Below are 21,887 nucleotides of genomic sequence, written 5' to 3'. Positions count from 1 at the left end.
CCGGGGGCCCCAGGCCTCCGTCCTGAAAAACAGGTTAGAGGTACCACACGTTAGTGTTTGCGTTAAAACAGTGATCCCCAAAAGGACCTTCCAGAGCCTTGCCTTTAGTTCTGCTGGGTTTAGAAAGAACGGGCTCACGCATGCAGGGTGTTTCTCATTGTCAAAGTCAACCTAATCCGAGCCCAGGCCAACCGGTGGGCAATTCCAGGCTCAGCAGGTGCTTGCTCGTCCCGGGGCCTCCTGCTGCGGGCGCACTGAGCATCTGAGTGAAGTCCCACTGTCGCACCCTCTCTCCTAGATCAATGCGCTCACGGGGACCCTCTTCACCTCTAAAGTCCTGGAAGAAAGAGCAGAGAGAGAGAGCGAGCCCCAGGCCAACACGGGCGAGCAGCTGTACGACTGGAGCGCGGGCCTGGAGGACACGGACGACTCGCACCTCTACTTCGCGCCCGAGCAGGGCAACGTGGTCTTCGCCAGCGCCATAGATGGCTGGGGCTTCGGGTGGGTCTGTGCGTGCCTTCGTGGGCTGCCTGCCCAGCGGGTGTTCAGATCGAACTTTGTGTCGGGGGACAGTGGTGCACGCGCCGCAGCTGCTAGAGAGTCCGGAGTTGTCCTTTCACGGCCGTGGAGTAGGCAGCAAGGCAGGCCTGCTTTCTCCTGAGGCATGGGAACTGCGCCCAGTGAGCGTCCCCCACGGACCTGTCCTCCCCTGGGGAGGAGTGGGGGGGGGGTGCGGACCAGGAGAGCTCCCTCGGCCCTCTGATTTCTGCGGGAGAGCCGCAGGTCCGTGGGGGAGGGTGCCCTCCTTCAGAAAGACAGAAAATGACAGATTAGTAGTATAGTAAGTAATTTATAGTCACATAAATTATTATATACAAGTAAATTATATTGTTTATGTATATAATAAACATGGAAGAAATAATATAGAGAGTAAAATTTCGGGAAATCGAAAGTCTGCTAAACAAACAGCTGTTGGGTCCCGTGGGAAGCACAGTGTACCGGAGTGACGGACGTGGAGAGGAGCGGACACTCCAGAGTGTCTGGTCTGGAACTGGCCCCGGAAACACCGGGTTGGCCTGCAACTGTGTAGTTTGAATTTGGGTTCTTGGTGGGCTGTCTTTCTGCCTCTCAGCCTTCGGTGAGACAAGGATGCGCACCTTCGGCTGGTTCCTGTAGTGCAGGCTGTGCTTCTGGGCCTCTGCCCCGGGCCCCTCACAGTCCTGGGTCCGTCCAGCATGGTCAGAGTGTCAGCTCATTGGCCCGGGTGCAGCTGACCGCTGGATTCCAGCGGACCCCCGCTGACGAGCGTGCTCAGCAGCAGAGAGGCATTAGCGTTGGGTCCTTTCCACAGTGGGTGACGTAGCAGGCGTCTTGTGCGATGCCGGTCCTGGCAGGGTTGGACTCGAACCTCAGGCTGAACACACTGTTCTCTGCAGAAAAGGGGTGTTTTTCCGGGGCCTTTATCCAAACGCGGCAGACGCTGCTCCCGGCTCCCGGATTGGCCAGGTGGCTGCTGCCATGTGCCTGAGGGCGGAGCTGGTCTGTCGGGGGCTGCAGGGGGGCTGAGTCAGTGTGTGCGCCCTTCCTGCTTAATCCAGATGCTGGTGAGCCCTTTGGCAGCTCTGGCTGTGACGCCGTTTTCTTCGTGGGCAGTCGGCACCTGTAGCAGTGAAGGGCTGGAGGAGCTGTTTGTTGGCACCGCCGCGGTGCACAGTTTGAGCCTGTGTTCCTTGGCCACTGTCCTCCTGCCCCGCATCCACGTGCAGCGTCAGGAAAGGGAGACATCGCGTGGCTTGGGATGCACGGGAACGGAGAGGGACGTGGGCAGGAGGCTCAGGGTCCCAGCCCCACTTGCCGCCTGCGTGATGTCTCCGTGCTTCGGGGCCTTTTCTGCCCGGAGGGGGAGATGACTAGCCCCTGACTCCCAGGAGGTGAGGTGGTTGCGCTTGGTAACTAGCGTGTTTGCAGCGCTTTGACTAGCGGGCACGCAGAAGCCCTCCAGTGTCACTGCACTCACCCCTGTCGTCGTCCCTGGTAACAGAAGCCCTTGCTTTCCTTCCAGAATCGAGCACTTTGCCAAGATCTACAGTAAAAAAATTGGCATAAAAAAGGAAGTCCTTTTGAAAACGTTGTGGGGAGATTATTACATAAACATGAAGGCTAAGAAGATCATGAAGGTCGATCAGGTGAGGTCATATATGTCCCTGGAAATGTTGGTGGCAGTCGGCCTTAGGTACCCCTCTCATACAGGTGTGTTTTGGCTGTGGTTTGTGTAAGTCAGAAGGTGGAGGATTTTTTTACTGTTGCTATTTGGTTAAAATTCATAAACCTTGTATCCGAGTATTCCTTAGAGTCCTGTACACCCAGGGGACAAAGAATTTTTTTTTTTAAGAGGAAACAAACCTCCGATCCTGGTCACTTGAAGACGCATAGTTTGCATCCTGTGTTTGTCCCCTTCAGCGTGAGGAGATAACGCTTTCACACGCTTCCGCAGGGCCGACGCCACAGTCCCGTGTCAGCCGAGGCCCCTGTGGTCTCCCTGAGTGCTAATGGGAGAGGGTGCCCCCTGGGACCCGCCTTCCCAGACGGCCGGTGCAGGCAGCTGCTGGGCCCTGTGGCCTCAGAGGATCCTTTGCTGGAAGCTTTTTTCCGAACGTGAAATTCAGGGTCTTATAAATTCATTCTCTTTGAGGAGCGTGGATTCTTTCTAGACAGTGCTCCTGAAGGCACGGGAAGGAAAACGGGCCAGCACTGCTCACGCTGTGGTTTTAACTTGCTATACTCTCTTTGGGTGGATGTGTACATCTCCCCGGTGAGATTGTACCGTTTATATAGTGTAGCTGCTGTTTTGCTTGACGTGCCTGGGAAAACCATTGTGAGCATCTTTCCTGGCCATTGAAAGCTTTTAATACACAGTGTGTGCAGAGAGGAGCCAGGTGGTCGGGTGGGAAAGCCTGTGGTTGGAGAGCCGGCGTTGTGTCTGGGCTTGGCTCCTGCACTTGCCAGCTCCGTCCCCGGCGTCTCCCTCTCTCCTCCGTGAAAGCTGGGGAGCGGGACTTCGCTTTTCCGGTGGTTATGATGGTTGTGTGATGCCATCCGGGGAAAGCCCCGAGCACAGCGCCGCCCCGGCACCCTGGCACCCCGGCACCCCACCACCCTGCGGTTGCCGTGTGCCTTGCGTGGGTCTGCGTGCACGGAGTCGCCCTCCTGAGGCTGCACCTAGTGTCCGTTTCTAGGCTCCCGACGTTCTGATGCCATGAGTGAGGCTGTGGAGGGAGTCTCTGCTTCAGTGTTTGTCTTCTTGATGTCTTTTTGTAAACCGGTGCTCAGAGGTAGTCACTTCCTGTCCTGGTGCCGGGCCGCTGGCTCCTCGAGGAGGAGGAGGTGGCAGTTCAGTCCCTTAGAAGGACAGGCATGTGAGGGCCCCATCTCCAGGTGCCCCCTGACGGGCGTGTGAGGGGCCCATCACAGGGCGCCCTTGCTGGTGTGTTTTGTGTTGTGTTGCCTGTGAGAGCGCTGGTAGGGGTTTTGTTTTAATTTTCTCTCCCTTGAAGTTGATTGCTCTTCACGGCCAAGAACATCCTTGAGCACGAGGCCCATGGAAAGGCCTGCACATGCGGGGGCCAGTGTTCGCTCTCAGCTTGGGGATCGGGGTTTCTGAGGACAATAGGGGCGTGTCCCCTGCACGGTCCCATCGTTTGTGAGCCTGTAGTTCCCAGAGGAAGAGAACAGCGTATTGTTGTAACTACTTTCCTGCACTTTACTGTTGAATCAATATTTCCCAGTAGAAATGAGAGTTACTGATAGTGGAACATGTCAGTAGTGAACATTTAAGAGACCTACTAAATACTGGAAAACCTAAGCGTGTATATTCTTTACAGGCAAAAGGAAAGAAACCATTATTTGTGCAGTTAATCCTGGAAAATATATGGAGCCTGTATGACGCTGTCATGAAAAGGTAAGACTTTGTCTTGGGGCCGCGTCACTGCCTCAGCTCCCAGCCCGAGGAGCCACACTTGGGAAAGCCGAGCGAGACGGAGGAGGTGGAGGGGCCTCTTCAGATGCGTCGGTTCCGGGGCTTGGAGACGATGTGAAGGAGTCAGGACAGCGGCAGGGCGGACGGGACTGTGCCGCACAGCCTGCTGAGCTGGGGGGAGCAGGATGGAGGGGAACCCGGGACCCTCGTTTCTACAAGCCCAGTTTAAAATCAGAGGGTGGCGGCGGCGGGGAAGCTGCCTGGCGTCTCGGGTCGCGACGGGGCAACCTGGCCAGCGCTCGCTGGATGCACGTGGAGAAGGACAGCGAGTTCAGGTTCTTCCAGAGTCGCAGTGACACCTTTCTGAGCGTGTCCTGGGGAAACCGCCTCGCCGGGTGACCTGGCTCGTTCAGGGAGACTGAAACGGGGCCTCACGTGCCGTTGCGAGGACAGGTTCCCTCGGAAGTGCGGGAGCAGAGACCTCAGTCCCGCGCTGCGGCCGGGCCCTGCCCCTCACCGTTTTCTGTAGCAGAGGTGATGCGTCAGCAATCAATGTGCCCGATGATGTTGAGTTCGTTTCCTCACTGCTCCTTTGTATCCCCCCCCCATGCTGTATGTTCCTGCAGGGACAAAGAAAAAATGGATAAAATAGTGACTTCCCTGGGATTAAAAATTGGGGCCCGGGAGGCACGGCACTCAGACCCCAGAGTCCAGATCAACGCCGTCTGCAGCCAGTGGCTGCCTGTGTCCCACGCCGTCCTTGGTATCCTTGGTTTTTCCTGGAATCGCAACACGGGAGGGAGTTGATGGCAGCCAAGAAATCCTCTGGGAATAATGCATTCCGATTCGAGAGGAGGCCTCTGTGGTTTTTTCTGTTCTTTAAAACTGCATTTAATGCTCAACATGAATCGGTATTTATGGCAATGCCAGTCTGAAGGAGTGTGTCTTCTATAAAGATACTTTTATGTTTGTTTAGTGATCTGTAAAAATATAAACTTTTTGTTTTACTAAGTTTTACAGACAGGTGGGTAAGTTAGATGTTTGTATTAGATCACTGTTTTATTTCGTACCACGTGTTTTTTAGTGTGTTGCTATTTCCCATCGCGATGGGGATTCCAAAAGACGAACTTTGAAATGGCTTGTGTTAACTGAAGTCGTTTTCTAGATGAATTTAAACTCTCTTCTTTCCGTCGATCTGCATGTCCCACTCAGGGCCGTGTGGCGGTGGGGCGTGTGGTGTCCTGGGAGGGGACCAGCGTGTCCCTCAGCCCAGAGCTCTGGTGGACGTCTCCCCCCACAGTGACAGCGGCCCTGACAGCAGACTTTCTGGTGTCACAGCTGGTGGTGACGGTGGTGTATGAAAGCTTACATAGTCTGGAACCCTGTGAGACACTTGAGGATGTCAAGGTCACAGGTAGCTAAGCTACCAAGCAAGCTCTGCTGTCCTCATTTGTTGCGTGGGTTGTGGATGTGGGAGAGTATCTGTCACGAGAATCCCGAGTGGGCTTTGGAGAGTCCGTGAGCTCCCTGCAGCGCTGCCCGTGTTCCGAGAGGCGGTGCCTGTCGTAACGTGGCCCTGCGGCCCGGGCATTTTCTGCAGAGATTTTCTGCAGAGACGTGCACTGTGCCTCAGTGTTTTGTGTGTCTCGTAAGTCTGTGCCTCGGCGAAGTGCCCTCCCTCGAGCGTTTGAGCCCTTGACAACGGACTTCAGCCATGGTGTGCCAGCAGCTTCCCAGTCCCCTGGACGTGACCTCCGAGAGAGTGGAGAAGCTGATGTGCACGGGGTCACAGACGTTCGACTCTCTCCCCCCGGAAACCCAGGCGCTGAAAGCAGGTGAGGTGAAGGCGAACTCGGCGTGCACCCTCGCTCCGATTGCCCCGGGTCGAGGCTGCTCCAGACCAGTTTGCCGAAGGGCCCTGCACGGTGCACGGTTGCATTTTCCCCGCAAAGCTTCGGTTTTGCTGAAGCTGCTTTCCTCTGCCGGCAGTGGAAGAGCAGAGGCTGAGACCCCCTCTGCCTGACCTCACTTGGTAGTTTCCTAAAGGGTTGGGCCTGTGTCCCTGAGCGGCCACATCACGCTAGGGACTGTGGAGAAGTGCTTCCAGGGGCTGGGCTCTCCTCAGTGGCCCCGAAGGTGGGCCCCCCGTGAGAGGAGCACCCCCATTCCGAGCTCAGGGAGCTCCCGTGAACTTCATCCGCATGTACTGTCTCCACTCCCCCCCCCATTCTGTTGCGTTTGCAGCCTCCATCCCCCCGAACCCTCCGCTGCTGTTCCTGCCCCCGCCCCCCACTTTGTTAAGTCTTCTGACTGGGTCTCACTGGCCTGGACACAGTTGGTCACTCCTGTCTCCTCGAGACACTTTCTTCCCCGGACTTCCAGGCTTCCATGTGCTTCTGCTTTCCCCCATCTCCCTGACTCCTTATTCTTAACCTCCATTTCTCCTCGTTCTCCATTTTCGTGACGGGAGCTGTGGGGCGCCCCCAAACAAAGGCAGGCTTTGGACCCCATCTGTTCTGCGCCCCCATTCCCTCTCCTGGTTCTGCGTGGCGACAGTATACTCGGATTTCCCACGTCCGTGTGCCTGTCCCCGACTCCACACTCTGTCCCCTGCGCACCTCCTCTGGCCCCTCGTCGGAGCAGCATTGCAGACTCAGAATCCCGCCTGGGGCTTCCTGTCTCACCCCATTCCTGCCTCTCCTGCTAGAGGGACCTCCGCCCTCTCATTGGCTCCGCCGGCAGTCGCTTTTTTTCCTGCCCTGCATTCCGCCCTCCTGCAGGTTCTGTTTAGTTTTCCCTGGAAGTCTGTTCAGGGTTCAGCTGCTTCCCAGTGTGTCCACTCTGGCTCCACGGGCCGAGCGTGACCACTCCCCTGGTTACCGTGGTGGCCTCCCGGCTGGAGGCCCGGCTCTGCGCCCGCCTCCCTGCCGTGAGTGTCCGCCAGCCGGCACACTGCCTCTGTGCAATGTCAGGGCGGCGGGCACTGTTGCCCAGGACCTGCTGCAGGGTCCCCAGGCGGGGCTGCCACGCGTGGAACTCGGACGTCCGGCGTTCTTTTCTTGTTTGAGTTCCACCCGTGGGTTCTTCAGCTTGTGTATAAAATGTTGGGGTGTGGGGCGATTTTTAAAAAGCATTAGTAACCAATCGTATGCCTCCAATGTAGGCCAACAAAAATGTCAGTACATGTTCTGAGGTTGTATCAAATGTATAGATTAGGGAAAATTGACATCTTTATAATGATACTAATTCATTACTCAGCTTTTTCATTACTGTCTCGATGACACATCTTGTCTATTTTTACCTTGTTATTGTGGGGCTTGGGGAAGCCTGTGATTTTCATGTGTTTCACCAACAAGCTTCCCCGTGCACTTGCCCTTCGGGGACAGAGGGCCCTCAGCCCTGCGCCCTCTGGGGCTCGCGGTGGGCGGCAGGCCCACTGCCCAGCCTCGGCTCGGTGTGGGCGGTCCCCCAGCCCACCTCCCGCCCTGCAGTTTTGCTGCCCTTTCCCCATTTTTGCCTGTCGACTTATTTTTGCTCTGCTTTTCTAGCAGTTTTATCATTTTCTAGGTGGAGTTGTTTAGATGGTGGCATAGTCAAAACATCTTAGTTGTTTTCCAGAAAACTTTGGATTTTTAGTAAGGGGAAAAAATGGTGACATGTTTACTGTGTGTGTGTTTAGCTTTTATGAAATGTGGGAGTGAGGATGCGGCTCCCGTCATCATCTTTGTTTCCAAAATGTTCGCAGTGGACGCGAAGGCTTTGCCTCAGAACAGGCCAAGGTAAGGCTGGGGTGTGGGCTGTGGAAGCAGCCTGTTTGGTGGGAGACGGGTGTCTGAGCACGGGGCCTGCTGCTGTGCGCCTGCTGCGCGGCCCTGCGTGGGGCCCTGGCCTGTCAGCCCGTAAGCTCGGACTAGCTGGGGACGCAGCATCCTCGGAGAAAGCTTACTAGGCTTTCCCACCGTCCTCCAGCTGGGGAGGGACCTGGGGCCACTTGTCACCGTACCCAGCCCAGTCGCACCTGCTGTTTTCCTGCCTGAGCCAGTAGAGAGGTGCCTGAAGTCGCCAGGCGCTGACACATCTGTGGTGTCCTGTAGGCCCCTCACTCACGAAGAGATTGCGGAGCGGCGTGAGCGTGCGAGACAGAGGCACGCGGAGAAGCTCGCGGCAGCCCAGGGCCAGGCGCCCACGGGGTCCCCCCCAGATGGCAGCACCCCAGACACAGGTCCAGAGGGTGAGGAGCCGAAAGGTACTGGGGTGCCGCGGGGCTTCACTGCGGGATTTGTTGTGCTCAGTTCGGGGCCCGCCTCCTCCAGCTCTCGAGCTTCCGGCTGTGGTTGTAGCTTTTGTCAATGCTCCTTCGTTCCTGGTGTCCCTTCCCTGGAACCAGGCGGATACGTGTTATTACCGTCACGTCCCTTCTGCTCCCAGGCAGTTCCCAGCCTGGAGAGCGCGCTCTGGGCACTCACTACCCTTCTGTTTCTGGCAGGTGAGGAGCAGCAGGTGGAGAGTGTGACCCCCGACCCTGGGCCGCAGGAAAATGACAGCCAAGAGACGTTCGTCGCGTTCGCGCGGGTGTTCAGTGGTGTGGCTCGAAGAGGGAAGAGCATTTTTGTCCTGGGGCCCAAATACAGTCCTGCCGAGTTTTTGCAGCGGGTAAGAGCTGGCAGTAAAGCATGATGGCGCTGTTTCGGGGTTTGGGTATCTTTCAGACTAGTGCGGTGGGTGATTGCCTCGTTGGCAGATTTACTTTGTCTCACAGAAGGCACGTGCAGATGAATTCCTGTGTGTCCTTGTGCGTTGCCGAGTAACACCTGGCAAACCTGTCCCCCTTAGTAGCATTTAGGAAACTACACGCTTGTGAACCACATTTTCGGGCCTTAATAATTATAAGGCTTTTCTCTTCGGGGAGAGAAGGACGAATGGTAAGAACAGATGTCATGCTACATCCAGGACAGTGAGATCTTCAGAAGTAGGGAGACCCAAAACCTTGGTGGCTCGGCTGCAAGGCGTGGGCAGTCAGCAGGTGACAAGCAGCAGCTGCATGGTGGGCGGGTCCCAGGACTGATCAGGAGGGCGAGTGAGCAGGTGACAGCATCCAAGTCCCCCCCGAGCCAAAGGGCAGGAAGGCAGCCACTGGCTGGAGCTGTGACAGGACATCTCTGGACAGATGCACGCTGTGGGCACAGCAGTGTCGTACGGCAGCGGTCACAGCAGGGTGGCGGTGTCGGAGGCCCGGGGCGCTGTCAGGACCCACAGGGAGACAGCACTGCGTAGTCGGGACCCCGGGGCAGCCCCAAAGGGGACTCGGGTTGGCGCCGCTCGGATCAGCACCTGTGTTTGTGCTGCATGGTCGCTTGCACTAGGGTGGGTATGTCTGTCCACTGAGGTCCTTTTAGATGTTCCCACTGGTGTTTTATTGTTTTTTCCGTGAGGATCGTTGATCCTGTCTGTTAGACTCGTTCTAACTAGCTTGTATTTGGCTGCTATTCTGAAAGTGAATGTTTTTAGAAATGCATGTGTTCTACTGATTTAGATACACACAGTTAATTTTTGTATTTGGGTATCGTGTCTAGCAACCTCACTAGACTGTCTTACTGGTTGTGATTTATGGTTCCAGTGAATGTCCACAGCATCTGCACATCACTCTGTGTTTTCCTGCTCAACGCTCCTGTTTCTTACTCCTTTCCAAACTGCCTTCAGAGCTCCCCTGCAGAGTTGTCACGGGTCAGGGCATGTGCCCAGAGGCCGTCATGTTCGTGACGTTCCCGAGTGTCACCCACCAGAGTAGCATNTCACTACCCTTCTGTTTCTGGCAGGTGAGGAGCAGCAGGTGGAGAGTGTGACCCCCGACCCTGGGCCGCAGGCAAATGACAGCCAAGAGACGTTCGTCGCGTTCGCGCGGGTGTTCAGTGGTGTGGCTCGAAGAGGGAAGAGCATTTTTGTCCTGGGGCCCAAATACAGTCCTGCTGAGTTTTTGCAGCGGGTAAGAGCTGGCAGTAAAGCATGATGGCGCTGTTTCGGGGTTTGGGTATCTTTCAGACTAGCGCGATGGGTGATTGCCTCGTTGGCACATTTACTTTGTCTCACAGAAGGCACGTGCAGATGAATTCCTGTGTGTCCTTTTGCGTTGCCGAGTAACACCTGGCAAACCTGTCCCCCTTAGTAGCATTTAGGAAACTACACGCTTGTGAACCACATTTTCGGGCCTTAATAATTATAAGGCTTTTCTCTTCGGGGAGAGAAGGACAAATGGTAAGAACAGATGTCATGCTACAGCCAGGACAGTGGAGATCTTCAGAAGTAGGGAGACCCAAAACCTTGGTGGCTCGGCTGCAAGGCGTGGGCATTCAGCAGGTGACAAGCAGCAGCTGCATGGCGGGCGGGTCCCAGGACTGATCAGGAGGGCGAGTGAGCAGGTGACAGCATCCAAGTCCGTCCCCCCCCCCCCGCCCCGAGCCAAAGGGCAGGAAGGCGGCCACTGGCTGGAGCTGCGACAGGACGTCTCTGGACAGATGCGCGCTGTGGGCACAGCAGTGTTGTACAGCAGCGGTCACAGCAGGGTGGTGGTGTCGGAGGCCCGGGGCACTGTCAGGACCCACAGGGAGACAGCACTGCGTAGTCGGGACCCCGGGGCAGCCCCAAGGGGGACTCGGGTTGGCGCCACTCGGATCAGCACCTGTGTTTGTGCTGCATGGTCGCTTGCACTAGGGTGGGTATGTCTGTCCACTGAGGTCCTTTTAGATGTTCCCACTGGTGTTTTATTGTTTTCTCCGTGAGGATCGTTGATCCTGTCTGTTAGACTCGTTCTAACTAGCTTGTATTTGGCTGCTATTCTGAAAGTGAATGTTTTTAGAAATGCACGTGTTCTACTGATTTAGATACACAGTTAATTTTTGTATTTGGGTATCGTGTCTAGCAACCTCACTAGACTGTCTTACTGGTTGTGATTTATGGTTCCAGTGAATGTCCACAGCATCGGCACATCACTCTGTGTTTTCCTGCTCAACGCTCCTGTTTCTTACTCCTTTCCAAACTGCCTTCAGAGCTCCCCTGCAGAGTTGTCACGGGTCAGGGCATGTGCCCAGAGGCCGTCATGTTCGTGACGTTCCCGAGTGTCACCCACCAGAGTAGCATGTCGCCTCCCCGCCCCCCCCCGCCCTCGAGCTCTGACGAGTCTGCGTGCTGTGCCACTCTGCCTGTCACTCGCTGTACGTTTGCGGCGTTAGTTTCCCCGTACAGGTTACATCCGACAACACGTTTTCCCATTACGGCGCCTACACAGCGCCTCGGTCCTGTGAGCGCCGTGGAGGGGCTGGTGACCAAAGAGCTTCCCGAGGGCCGGCGGTCACTCGGGGGCCGCTGAGTAGTCGAAGACAGCGACCTGAATAGTGTTCAAGACATTAAATGGTTCTCGACCAAACCTGAGTAATTCAAGACGGTGTCTCCGCGAGAATAAGTGTGGTGCCCAGGGAGCTCCTGAGTCTGCTTTCCTTGTGGCCGATTTACACCTCGGAAAGCGACTCCTTTCGCTGCGTGTCCGAGCGCTGGCGTCAGCTGCTGCTGGATGCGTGCAGGACGTCGCGGTAAAGTTAAAGCCGTTCATGAGGGATTAGAGTGATCACGGCCGTTGCGGTAACAGCACCATGGCCGCCAGGGCTGGTCCGTGCCAGTGTTCACGTAAACACTAGCGAGGGTGGTGTGGAGGGGTTTGTTCGTGAGCTTCCGAGGGGCTGCCAGGTTACAACGGAGTTTGTATTAACTGGGCCATAAAGCTTACAATGATGTGGATTCTTGACTATTTTTAAATAGATGATAGGTTTCACTATTTTAGATTATATTCGTAAAGTGAGGCTGATTTTTCACGGAACGCCATTTCAGGTTGGCATGGTTAAGATTTACATAAAGTGCGACTGCACCACCTCTTACAAATTGAAATAACCCGGTAGACACAGACTGGTTTTGTCATTTAGCGTCAATCATTCTTCTGTCCCCAGGTGCCGCTAGGCTTCTCAGCCCCGCCAGACGGCCTCCCGCCCGTCCCGCACATGGCTCGCTGCACGCTGCAGCACCTGTACCTCCTGATGGGCCGAGAGCTGCAGGAGCTGGAGGAGGTGCCGCCGGGGAACGTGCTAGGTAGGGCAGCGGCGCGGTGCGCCCTTGTGTCTGCTCCGAGGGGGGCATGTCTGCTCCGAGGGGGCGTGTCTGCTCCGAGGGGGGCGTGTCTGCTCCGAGGGGCGTGTCTGCTCCGAGGGGGGCGTGCCACAGGCTTCGTGCCGCCTGCCGAGGGGAGGCGGGCCTCGCTTTCCGTTCGGTTCTTCTTTCCTGGGGGTGCTTAGGATTTCACTTAGCGCGTCTGTGTCATCGGTAACTCGCTGAGCGTTACCGTGGTTCTTCTAAAACACAGTAAGTGCTGTCCAGGTTGTCTGCCAGGGCCCTGAACGGCGGCGTGTCTGTGCGGTAGCCAGAAGAGTTCCTGCTAATGCAGAAGTCAGTCCGGATGCCTCACGCTTCTCACTCCAAATCATTGGAGCCTCTAAGACTTGTGTTTCTTGGAGAACAGTCTCACTTCAGCAATAACGATATTTCCCTTCCTAGTGTTCCTCAGAAGGAATGGTAAATTTCTAATTTGGTCACTTGGTCGGGTTGGTGACCTGTCTGAACGCCTCCGTGGAAACATCTGGAACCAGAGACCGGCCCCCCGTCAGAGTGACCTTCGCGGGCACGTTTCCCTTGCTCGCTGATTTGGACGCCGGCGTGCACGTAGCAGCGGCGGCAGTTTCCTCAGCCAGGTGTTTCGTGGCGGCAACTTTTCAGAGCCAGGAGTGAGTTGAAGGCAGGGCGGAGGAGACGGCCAAGGATTCTGGTTCGTTAACACGTGCAAAGCAAGCAGCCCACGAAAAAGGGAGCTGGCAGCCGAGCGTAGTGGATGTGGGGTTCCAGCCGTGGAGTTGCTAGGCTGAGACCAGGCTGTCCGCCCAGTTTTGTGAAAGTTTAGGACAGGTTTGTCCTCCCACGGGGAGTTTGGTGGGGAGTGGGAGGGAGTGACATGAACAGCGTAAGAAGGGTGGCAGATTTGGTTGAACTGATCTGCCTGTCGCAGGTGTCTGCTGTGTGGTGAACCCCCAGCGCCTAGCGGCTGAGCCCAGAGACAGCCTGCGGTTGAGCAGGGCCCGGTCGGGCATCCCTCCCTTGTCTGCTGGTCGATGCTGGCTGTCATCTGGGACTTCGGTTGGGAGCGGGGCTGGCCCTGGGGCGTGTGGCCTTCCCACCTGGCTGCCAGGCGTCCTCACGGCGTGGTTGGTGGTTGGTAGTTGGGTCCTGCCCGAGAGCAGGTGAGCATCTCAGTCGGAAGAGGAAGGAGGAGGCTTTCTCGGCTTTTACGGCCCGCCTTCGTACCCTCACTCCCGCCGGGTCCCCTTCGTTAGATGGAAGTGAGTCACTAGAACTGGCCTGTGTCCAAAGGGTGGGGACCGACTCCGCCTTCTGATGGGAGATGCGTCAGAGAATCTGGGGACGTTTAAAACCAGCCATACTACCAATCATGGATAATTGCTTGTTTTCTTTTGTATTTTAGCAGATCATGATAAGACACAGATTGCAAATTAAAACATAGTGATGTTTACAGTGAGCAGGGCAGGCTAGTAAATTTCTCTTTTTTTTTTACTCTTGTTCGCTTACAGGAGAAGTTGTAATTCCTGTTTAATAGGAAGATAGTAGCAGAGTGATGGGACTGGAACCCATATGCTTCCCAGCAGACACGATAGAGTCAGTTATCAAATGCAGATGAAAATTTTTGTGGGAGGAGGAAATGAAAACATTATAAGGAGTTCTTGAATAAGTCAGTGTGATGTCAGGGCCTACAGGAAAGTTCTTTTATTAGCACTTGAAAAATGCAGATTTCAGCCGTAATTCACTGGGGGAATTTATACTGACCGGTAAGTGTGGAATGGATTCTGTGTCTGGAAATAGTTAATGTAAAGTTCAAAATTTTTTAATTCTAACCTGATGTTTGAAAAGTTGGTGTGGATGGGCCCGGGGAGACCTCACATGTTTAGGCACAATAGGTTTTTGTTCGGGTCCCCACCGCGGTGTCTCCGAGAGCTTGTGTTTGCCGCAGGCGTCTGTCACCGTGGGCGGGGAGGTCGAATTAGGGTTCCAGAGCCTTAGCCGCCTCTTGTGTGCGCTCAGATCTCTTCCATATGGTTAAATCTTTAAAATTTCAGGGGCATATTTTAAGAGGAAATAGGATACTCCTCTTTTACAACATGAGAATAATAAATTCTGCCTCGCTTTTTTCTGAGCTGGTTTCCTTCTTCCAGGGTCAGTCGCTGGGTTGGTCAGAAGTCGGAGTGTGTGCGTGTGTGTGTGTGTGTGTGTGTGTGTGTTTCCTTCCTCAAGTGGGGTTTTACTAGCAGGTTTGATTCTATGTATTTAAAGGAAAACCTCAACAGTTTGTGATTCTTAAGCCTCGTCATACCTTTATGATAGTTTAGATTCACTCACTGGTGAATTTCTTTTCCATATGTCTTACTACCAGCCTTGCCACTGGGAAAGAATTTCTTTTAATCAGTCAATAACTAGCAGCCTTACTAGTCCCTTCTTAACATTTACTTAGTTCCAACTGATTTTAATGATTTTTCCTTTGCCCAGATGATAATAACTTTTTCTCCCGATGTGTAATAGCTGTGCGCCTTATTTCATGTCACTCTTCCGTTGCGTGTGAAACTGTGGTTAGTAATAATCGTTACAGCTGCTCCGCTGTCTGGTTCCTCCCCGACCGCAGTGAAACCGTCCTGAGTGTTTAGTTGCAGGTTTGCGGGTGCCTGTTGGTTCATGGCGCTTCCTCAGCATGCTAAAAAAAAATCTTACTTAATTCAGGGGTAGATACTGAATTTTATGGATGCATTCTCAGCATCTGAAGGCAGTTACAGAGCTGCTCCTTGCTACACGTCCCATCCCGAATTGTATTTAATTATTTCCTGATTATTAAGAGGCCCCTTTAATCCCAGAGGGGAAGGAAAACAGCACTTCGTCATTGCATAGTGCCCCCCTGCAGTGTCAGGTTTGGTTTGCTGTGACCCAATGCAGATTTTTCTTGGATGGTGAGTAAAGCTGGTCGAATTTTGTTGGTGTCACGGTCATTCCAAAATGGGAAATTCCTGCCTCTTCCACCCTTTCAAGCTGTACTGTCTATTGGAAGCCGCTAGCCACAAGTTTTCAGTACAGTGGATGATAATATAGGTCCACTGGGAAAATACAGAAGCCAAACGAGAGTTACCCCTTACCGCAGGGGTCAGCACCAGTCTTTTTATATTCGTATATGTACATAATACTTTTTTTTAAAGTTGTGATAGGAGGTACGGGGCATGGGCCCTGACCCGTGTGGCCTAGCGGGTTGGGCATTGTTATACAAACCCAAAGGGTGCAAGTTCGATCCCCGGTCAGGGCACTTGCCTGGGTTGCAGCTTCCACCACCAGTCAGTACAGCAGGCAATTGGTTGCTGTTTCTCGCCCTCTCTGTCTCCCTCCCTTCCCTTCTCTCTAAAAATAAATCTTAAAAAAATATATAGGGTACAGCAAAAGTAGGTTTATGATTGTTTATATGGAAAACAACATAATAAATAATAACACAAGAATAAATTGTGTTTTGCATACTCACAACTATAAAACTACTTTTGCCTTAGGCTGTATATACAAAGCTTGGTATTGTAACTGTGCTGAGTACTGTTTGGTAGTATCGCTATGCCTTCAACACCAAACATTTAGACTTTGCCTGTGTTGCGACCCGCCTACTCTTCTCTCAGAGATAATCTCTTCTCTTGGTACGTGCACCTCTCGTTCAAGCGCGTGTGCTGTCGCTCCCAGGATGGCGTGGAGCCGTGGCGGGACAGCGGCGCCCCCTTCCTCGCGCTGCGGGAGTCCCCGTGTCCTCGGTCCCGTGCCACCCTGCAGTGCGGTCCGGACAGTCTGCGCCGTAAAGCAGAGAGTCCCCCTCTTTCTGGGTTCTGGATTGATTGTGGACATGGGCACAGATGTGGAGCTGCATGGGACGGTGTCCCCCACGTCTTTGAGGTGGCACGTGTGTCTGTCTTTTGACCCACGCACTCTGTGCATCAGTTTGATACCTTTTTGGACAGCAAAGCAGTGCTGTCACCCGGAATGCACTCTTTGCCGAGTGTGTTTCAGGTGTTAGCAGAGCAGTGAGCTCAACTGGTGGAGCATTTTTTGCATAAAGTGTAAGTTTGCCTGATCCGTAGTTTTTTTGTATCTGTTTTGTATTTGTGCGGGTCAGGTGTCAGTATTATGCCAATGGCATGAAACGACAAATGAGGGCATGGTTTTTACTGTTTGTTTTTTTTTTAATTTGTGGAACTGTTTAAATGGCATTGGAATTTTCTAGTCCTTAAGGAATGAGGTGTTAACAGCTGGGAAACCAGCTTTTCCTGGTTGCTTACGAGGGCTGCGATTTGGTAAAGTTATAATCAGTTGTTATTCCTTCGAGGTTCTTTTCATTGTTGATTTTGGTACTTCATGTTCTCACAGGTAGTCATACATTTCAGATTAATTATCCAGTTCATTTGATTGGAGACTACTATTAATATTGATGATGAGATATTAGCAAATACTAGGACTTATTTTATGTCAGATACTACTTACTGGTTTCATCTTCAAGAGTGATTATCTTCTTGCAAATGAGATACACATTTTTCAAGATTTCGTTTATTTATATTTTAGAGACAGGGAAGGGAGGGAGGAAGAGAAGGACAGAGGGAGAGAAACATCAATGTGCTAAAGAAACATTGGTTGGCTCCCTCTCTCACGCCCCCTACTGGCGACCTGGCCTGCAGTCCAGGCCTGTGCCCTGACTGGGAACTGAACCCCTCCACCTCTCTGTCCTCAGGCCGGCGCTCAGCCCACTGAGCCGCACCAGCCGGGGCCAGACACACACACTTTACCTGTCAGTCTTTGCATTTCATTGCTTCTGGTGCAGAAATCTTGGGTGCTCAGTGAGTGTTGGTGGAATGAGAGAAGCAGTTAATAAGATCTCTAGTAGAACATATGAATAATAGCCAGAGCTCCTTAGTGTTCGTCATTTATTTCTTCAAAGTTTAAAACACTCTTAGGTATTGTAAAGGACGTTAGAAAGCGTGGAAAATGTTTTTTTCAAAGAAGTGAACACATTTGGTTTTCATTGTAAACATTCAGGAGTTTCTTAGGTGAGAGCAAAATCCTTTTCGTCGGAACACGTCTCATTAAAGGCCATCAGGACAGTGACATCTGAATGTGATGACACTGTCTGGGGCCCCAGAGCCAAGCTGGCGGTCCTTTGTCTAGCTCACGGCACGCCTAAAACTAGCCGCTTCCCTCCGCTCGGTGTGTCCTGGGCGCTCGGCGGGCGCACAGGTGCCCGGGGCGGCAGGAGGCGAGGCCACATCGTGCCAGGGAAGCGGAGGCATTCTGCGTCTCGGCTGCTGCTGCTTAGCTTTGGTCTGTTCCAGAGGAGGGCTTTGTCCTAGGCTTGCTATGGTCAGAAGTGTCCCCAGGGGTCACTTGAAGCCCCTTTGAGATCTTCTGAGCGAAGGGCGCCTCCTCCTCGAGGGAGCTCGTCCGCCCCAGCCGAGTCTGTGCCACGCTCTCCAAGGCGTGGTGTCTGGTAACCTGAGCTCCACGGGTCTTTTGTCTGCCATTCTGTCCTCTGTCCCATAGTTGGGCGGTTGGACTCTTTCTTGCATTGTCTTAGAGTGTTTCATGTTCTGTGAGCCTTGTCATTACCGAGTCGTTTGAAATAATTGAAATTAGACCAATACTGATCTCTTCTGGGAAGATGCTTTCGCATTTTCGTCTAAGGTCCTTTGCTGTGGGGGCCTGAGCCATAGCAGAACCCTTTGCCCTTGGCCCTCTTACTCTGGGGTATTTGTGAGGTCTAGGGTCGCCTCTTTGAACTTCTGGAGAGACCAACTGCTTTCTCAGTGGCGTAAATGAATTCTGTTATGCCTGGGTGCCCTTCAACCTCACTCCCTTTTGCAAAGCTTGCGGCATTTGGATAAGACCTTTTCTTGAGTTGTCATAGCCTGACCCTGTGTTTACCTTTCTTTGGACATTTCACTTGAGACCCTGGGGTGGAGCGATGTGGGAAAGGCAGGAGTGGGTGTCAGTGTTTGGGTGAGCCTTCCTTGCTCAGGATCCAAAGGCTCTTAGAAGGAACAGAATGCATTGGTTTTATATGTCGCCGAGCGGTGTTCACTCTGAAAAGATAGACCTTTCTCTGCCTCCTCTAATAATCCAGTCATTCTCTCGCGTGTCTTTTCATGCTGGGTATGTGTTAGGTTCCGTACCTCCCACTTGGTTAGAGTCCCACACTGGCTACTTTAACCTTCCAGGTTATTTCTAGGCCCTGCAGTTGAAGCTTTGATCCCAAACCAGCCCGTGAGGCCACCGCTGGTGTGAGGGGCCGGGCTGGCGGGACTGGCCGCTTCGGTGGGAGTTTCCAGACCCGCCTCTGCAGCGTCGTCGAGTCAGGTCGGCTCAGGCGGTCTCTGTGGCCCTTCCTTTTCTCTTGGTTGACTTCTCGGAGCCTCCCCACTGCCCGGGACTCTGGTCTTCTCGTCGCCTTCAGGTGCTCGCTGTCCTCCGTGTCCTCTCTGCCCTTCCTCCCACCTGTGGAGCGCTCTCAGTGACATCCGGAAAGCCACCGGACAGACAGAATTCCACCCCTCCAGACATCTCCCCTCCGAAGGACCTGCCATGTGGCTGTGCCCCCAGAGGTCCAGGCAGCTGTCTCCTTCTCGAGCCACCTTCTCCGAAAGCGCACACCGTGCTCCTCACCTGCACCGGCCTTGATTTCTGGGCAGAGGCTGAGTGGCTGAGTCTGATCCTCCAAAGCCGTCGTGCCCGTCTGTGCAGCATGACAATAGGCCCGTGTGGCCAGTTGGCTGGCGGCCGGGCTTCCCGCCTTAGCCAGGACTGCAGCTGCACTCAGACGAACACAAGGGGGCAGCCTTCCCACAGGCTCCCGGCCTGTCTGAAGACAGAACAAAGACGGGTCTCTGTGAGCGCCTGCAGGAGCCCTTGCCCTGCCTCCGAGCCCACCCCACGTGTGGCATTTGTAACCTTAACCTTCACCTCCCTGTTTCTAAAGATGCTGAGCTGTTGGCTGAAGGGCGTGTGAGTGCCGAGTGGGTTTTTCTGCGTCGTGAGCCGAACTTAGTTAACACGGGCAGGATTCCTCTGGAGACCCTCTCCGACCCCGTGCCCAGCCTGGATTCCTGCACAAGGCAGGCAGGCAGGCGGTTTTCATGATCGGACATTTGGAGATGTCTGATTCATGAAAACGGGGAAGCCGAGATGAGTGTGGCTTGCTGCTCAAACCTGAGGAATGATTTCAGAGCAGTCACTTAAATCTATTTTGGCTCCTTCTTTCTCCTGCCCCTCCCTCCCAGTTCCCTCCAGATACTAGGGGCATTGTTACAGTTGTGTATTTTTTCCCTTTGGTTTCCTCTTTATCTTGGAAATTGAGTTGTAACTCTTTAGGTTGTTTCTACTTGGAAAAAGCATTATTACGAAAATAGATGCTGCTTCGTGAGCAACGAAGCAGAATATAAAATATCTGTAACATCCTGATCTCCAAGCAATTAGAAGCACATTGTCTCAAGGTTTGTGTTACGTCTCCCCCCGATGACCGTCAGTTTTCGGCAGTTCAGCACATAATTGCATTGATGATCATATTTCAAAGGGTTTGGGTCTCTTGGTTTAAGTGCAGCGTTGAAGTAAGAAGAGTTGTTATTCCTTCCCTGTATGTAAACCCGTCTTCTTATTTGACTCGGGAATGGCTGGATGAAATCAGATATGCTTTGCAAATCAAAGGCAGAGCCCCTTCCCCCTGGGGGGGGCGGCGAGAGAGGCCTTTCCTTTTAGTCTCTACAGAAGCAGCAGATTTATTGTATAATAGTTGTTTTTCTTTTAGCCACAAGCCTTCAATTTTTCCAAAATGGCAATTATAAAATTTCATTCTCGAAGCAGGTCACATACTGTCGGGCTATTTGCATATCTTTTGTTAACTGATACAAAGGATGTCAGGCTGATAAACCCACTTGAGAGACACGTCAGGCTGGATTGAACCCGAGTTCACTTGAGTGTGTTGCGTGCCCGGTGTGCAGAGAGTCACTTTTGTGTGTGTTCTCATTTAAGCCTCACAGCCAACTTGAGTGGTAAATTTGTGACCTTAATTTGGCAGACGAGAAACCCGAGAACTTTTTGACTTACATAACTAATTAGAGTGGCCCAGCCATCCCTTATTAGCTCGATTGTGTTTTCTGTACAGTTGTGTAGCTGAGATTATTTTAAACACTGCTGTTACTGGTTCTCCTCCCTTTCCGTGGTGGTGAAAATGAAAACATGCTACTTTTTACCTCCTCCTCAGAGAGTCCCCGAGTTTTATAGGTCGCGCAGTCCAGCCCCTTCCTCCTAGGAAAGGGGGACCGGAGTCTCAGGGAGGCCGGGTTTCCTCTACGCTTGGACAGGGAGGTCTGGAGCTGGAGCTCGCTTCTCTCGGGAAGGGAGCTGATGGGAGGACAGGAGGAGAAGTGGCTTGGCTGAGCTCCGGAGGGAGAAGAGAGGAGGCGAACCGTGAGAAAGTGTCCGTTTTATCCAGCTGGAGCTGAGCCGGTGAGACCCCCTCCGACCCCCAGCCCCCAAGGAGAAATCTCTCCCAGGGGCCCTCGCACTTCCTCATTGCGGGCGTCCCTTCCCAGGAGCCCAGGTGGGTTTTGTGTGCGACCTCCCACAGGCCTTCACGGCCTGGCTGCTTCTCCCCGCCTCACACCCGCTGCTTCACTTCTCACTGCTCTCGACTACGTCAGGACTTTTTAAAAATCTGTCTTTATTGAGAGGTAATGGACACAGAACGTTGTGTGAGTTCAAGGGGCAGGGTGCGGCCATTGGATACATTTGTGTTTGGAACATCACTGGAACTGTGTGTTAGCTGGCACCCGGTTGTGTCACGTGGTCACCCTCAGTCCTGTCTCGTGCGTGGTGAGAACAGTGAGATCGAGCGACTCTGACGTTTATAGTGCAGTGCTTGTTGTGTGCAGTCACTGTGCGGTGCGTGCGCCCCCAGGATTTCTCTACAGGTGTGCGAGGTAGCACCCTAAAACAGCATGTCCCCAGTTTCCCTGCCCCCAGCCTCCCGTGACCGCCCTTCTGCGCTCTGTTTCTGTGGACTGGGCTTTTTTAGATTCCGCATGTAAATGATACCAGACAGCGTTTGTCTTTGACTTACCGCACTCAGTACGATGCCTTTAAGGTCTGTCCATGTCATTGCACGCGGCAGGCTTTCCCTCTTTGCCGTGGCTGAATAATACTCCATTTGTGTGTATGTGTGCGTGCATGCATGACAGCTTCATTGTGCATCATTCCGTTGTTGATGGACACTCGGTGTCCGTGTCCCGGCTGTGAGAATGGTGCAGTGAACCTGGGGTGCACACGCTCTTTGGGATCCCGGGTGTGTTTGTTTGGGTATGCACGCAGACCTGGAATGGCTGGGTCCTATTTTTGCTGTGTTTTCAATGTTTTCGGAAACCTTCCTACAGTGTCTGCAGTGCATAAACCAATTTGCATTCCCACCGACAGTGACCACATCGGGATCTTCATGCCTCTGGGTCCCAGAACCCGCTGTCTCTCCTTCCCAGGTGCTTTTTCTCCCTGTGCTGCCCGGTCGGCTCGGGCTCACACCCCGCCCCGGTGCCGCCACTCTGTCGGCGGGCCCACCTGCTCTAGGAGAGATGCCTGGCTCCTTCCTACGGGTTCCCATATACTTTTAATCCCTTTCTCTCAGAACAGGCGTTCTGTGGTGTTGCTCGTGCTTTCGGTTGGTGTCTCTGACCTCTGGGGGCAGAGACCGCCGTTCTTCAGG

General features: G+C 53.5%; 1 protein-coding gene across 1 annotated transcript in view; it reads left to right on the top strand.

The window, feature by feature from the left end:
- Nucleotides 1-21,887, top strand: part of EFL1 (elongation factor like GTPase 1) — a 67,845-nt gene that overhangs the window by 7,994 nt on the left and 37,964 nt on the right. Inside the window, exons 7-15 of the mRNA XM_037053506.1 lie at nt 299-501; nt 2,063-2,186; nt 3,882-3,958; nt 4,603-4,739; nt 5,689-5,811; nt 7,656-7,755; nt 8,071-8,222; nt 8,463-8,629; nt 11,971-12,109. Of these exons, the coding sequence (XP_036909401.1) occupies nt 299-501; nt 2,063-2,186; nt 3,882-3,958; nt 4,603-4,739; nt 5,689-5,811; nt 7,656-7,755; nt 8,071-8,222; nt 8,463-8,629; nt 11,971-12,109 (1,222 nt within the window). The remainder of the gene's footprint in view (nt 1-298; nt 502-2,062; nt 2,187-3,881; nt 3,959-4,602; nt 4,740-5,688; nt 5,812-7,655; nt 7,756-8,070; nt 8,223-8,462; nt 8,630-11,970; nt 12,110-21,887) is intronic.

The sequence above is a fragment of the Sturnira hondurensis genome, unplaced genomic scaffold (genome assembly GCF_014824575.4).
Source record: "Sturnira hondurensis isolate 20B ecotype Veracruz unplaced genomic scaffold, ASM1482457v3 Scaffold0007865, whole genome shotgun sequence".
Lineage (NCBI taxonomy): Eukaryota > Metazoa > Chordata > Mammalia > Chiroptera > Phyllostomidae > Sturnira > Sturnira hondurensis.
Note: the sequence above shows the minus strand (reverse complement) of the source record. Positions and strands in the feature narration are given on the sequence as shown.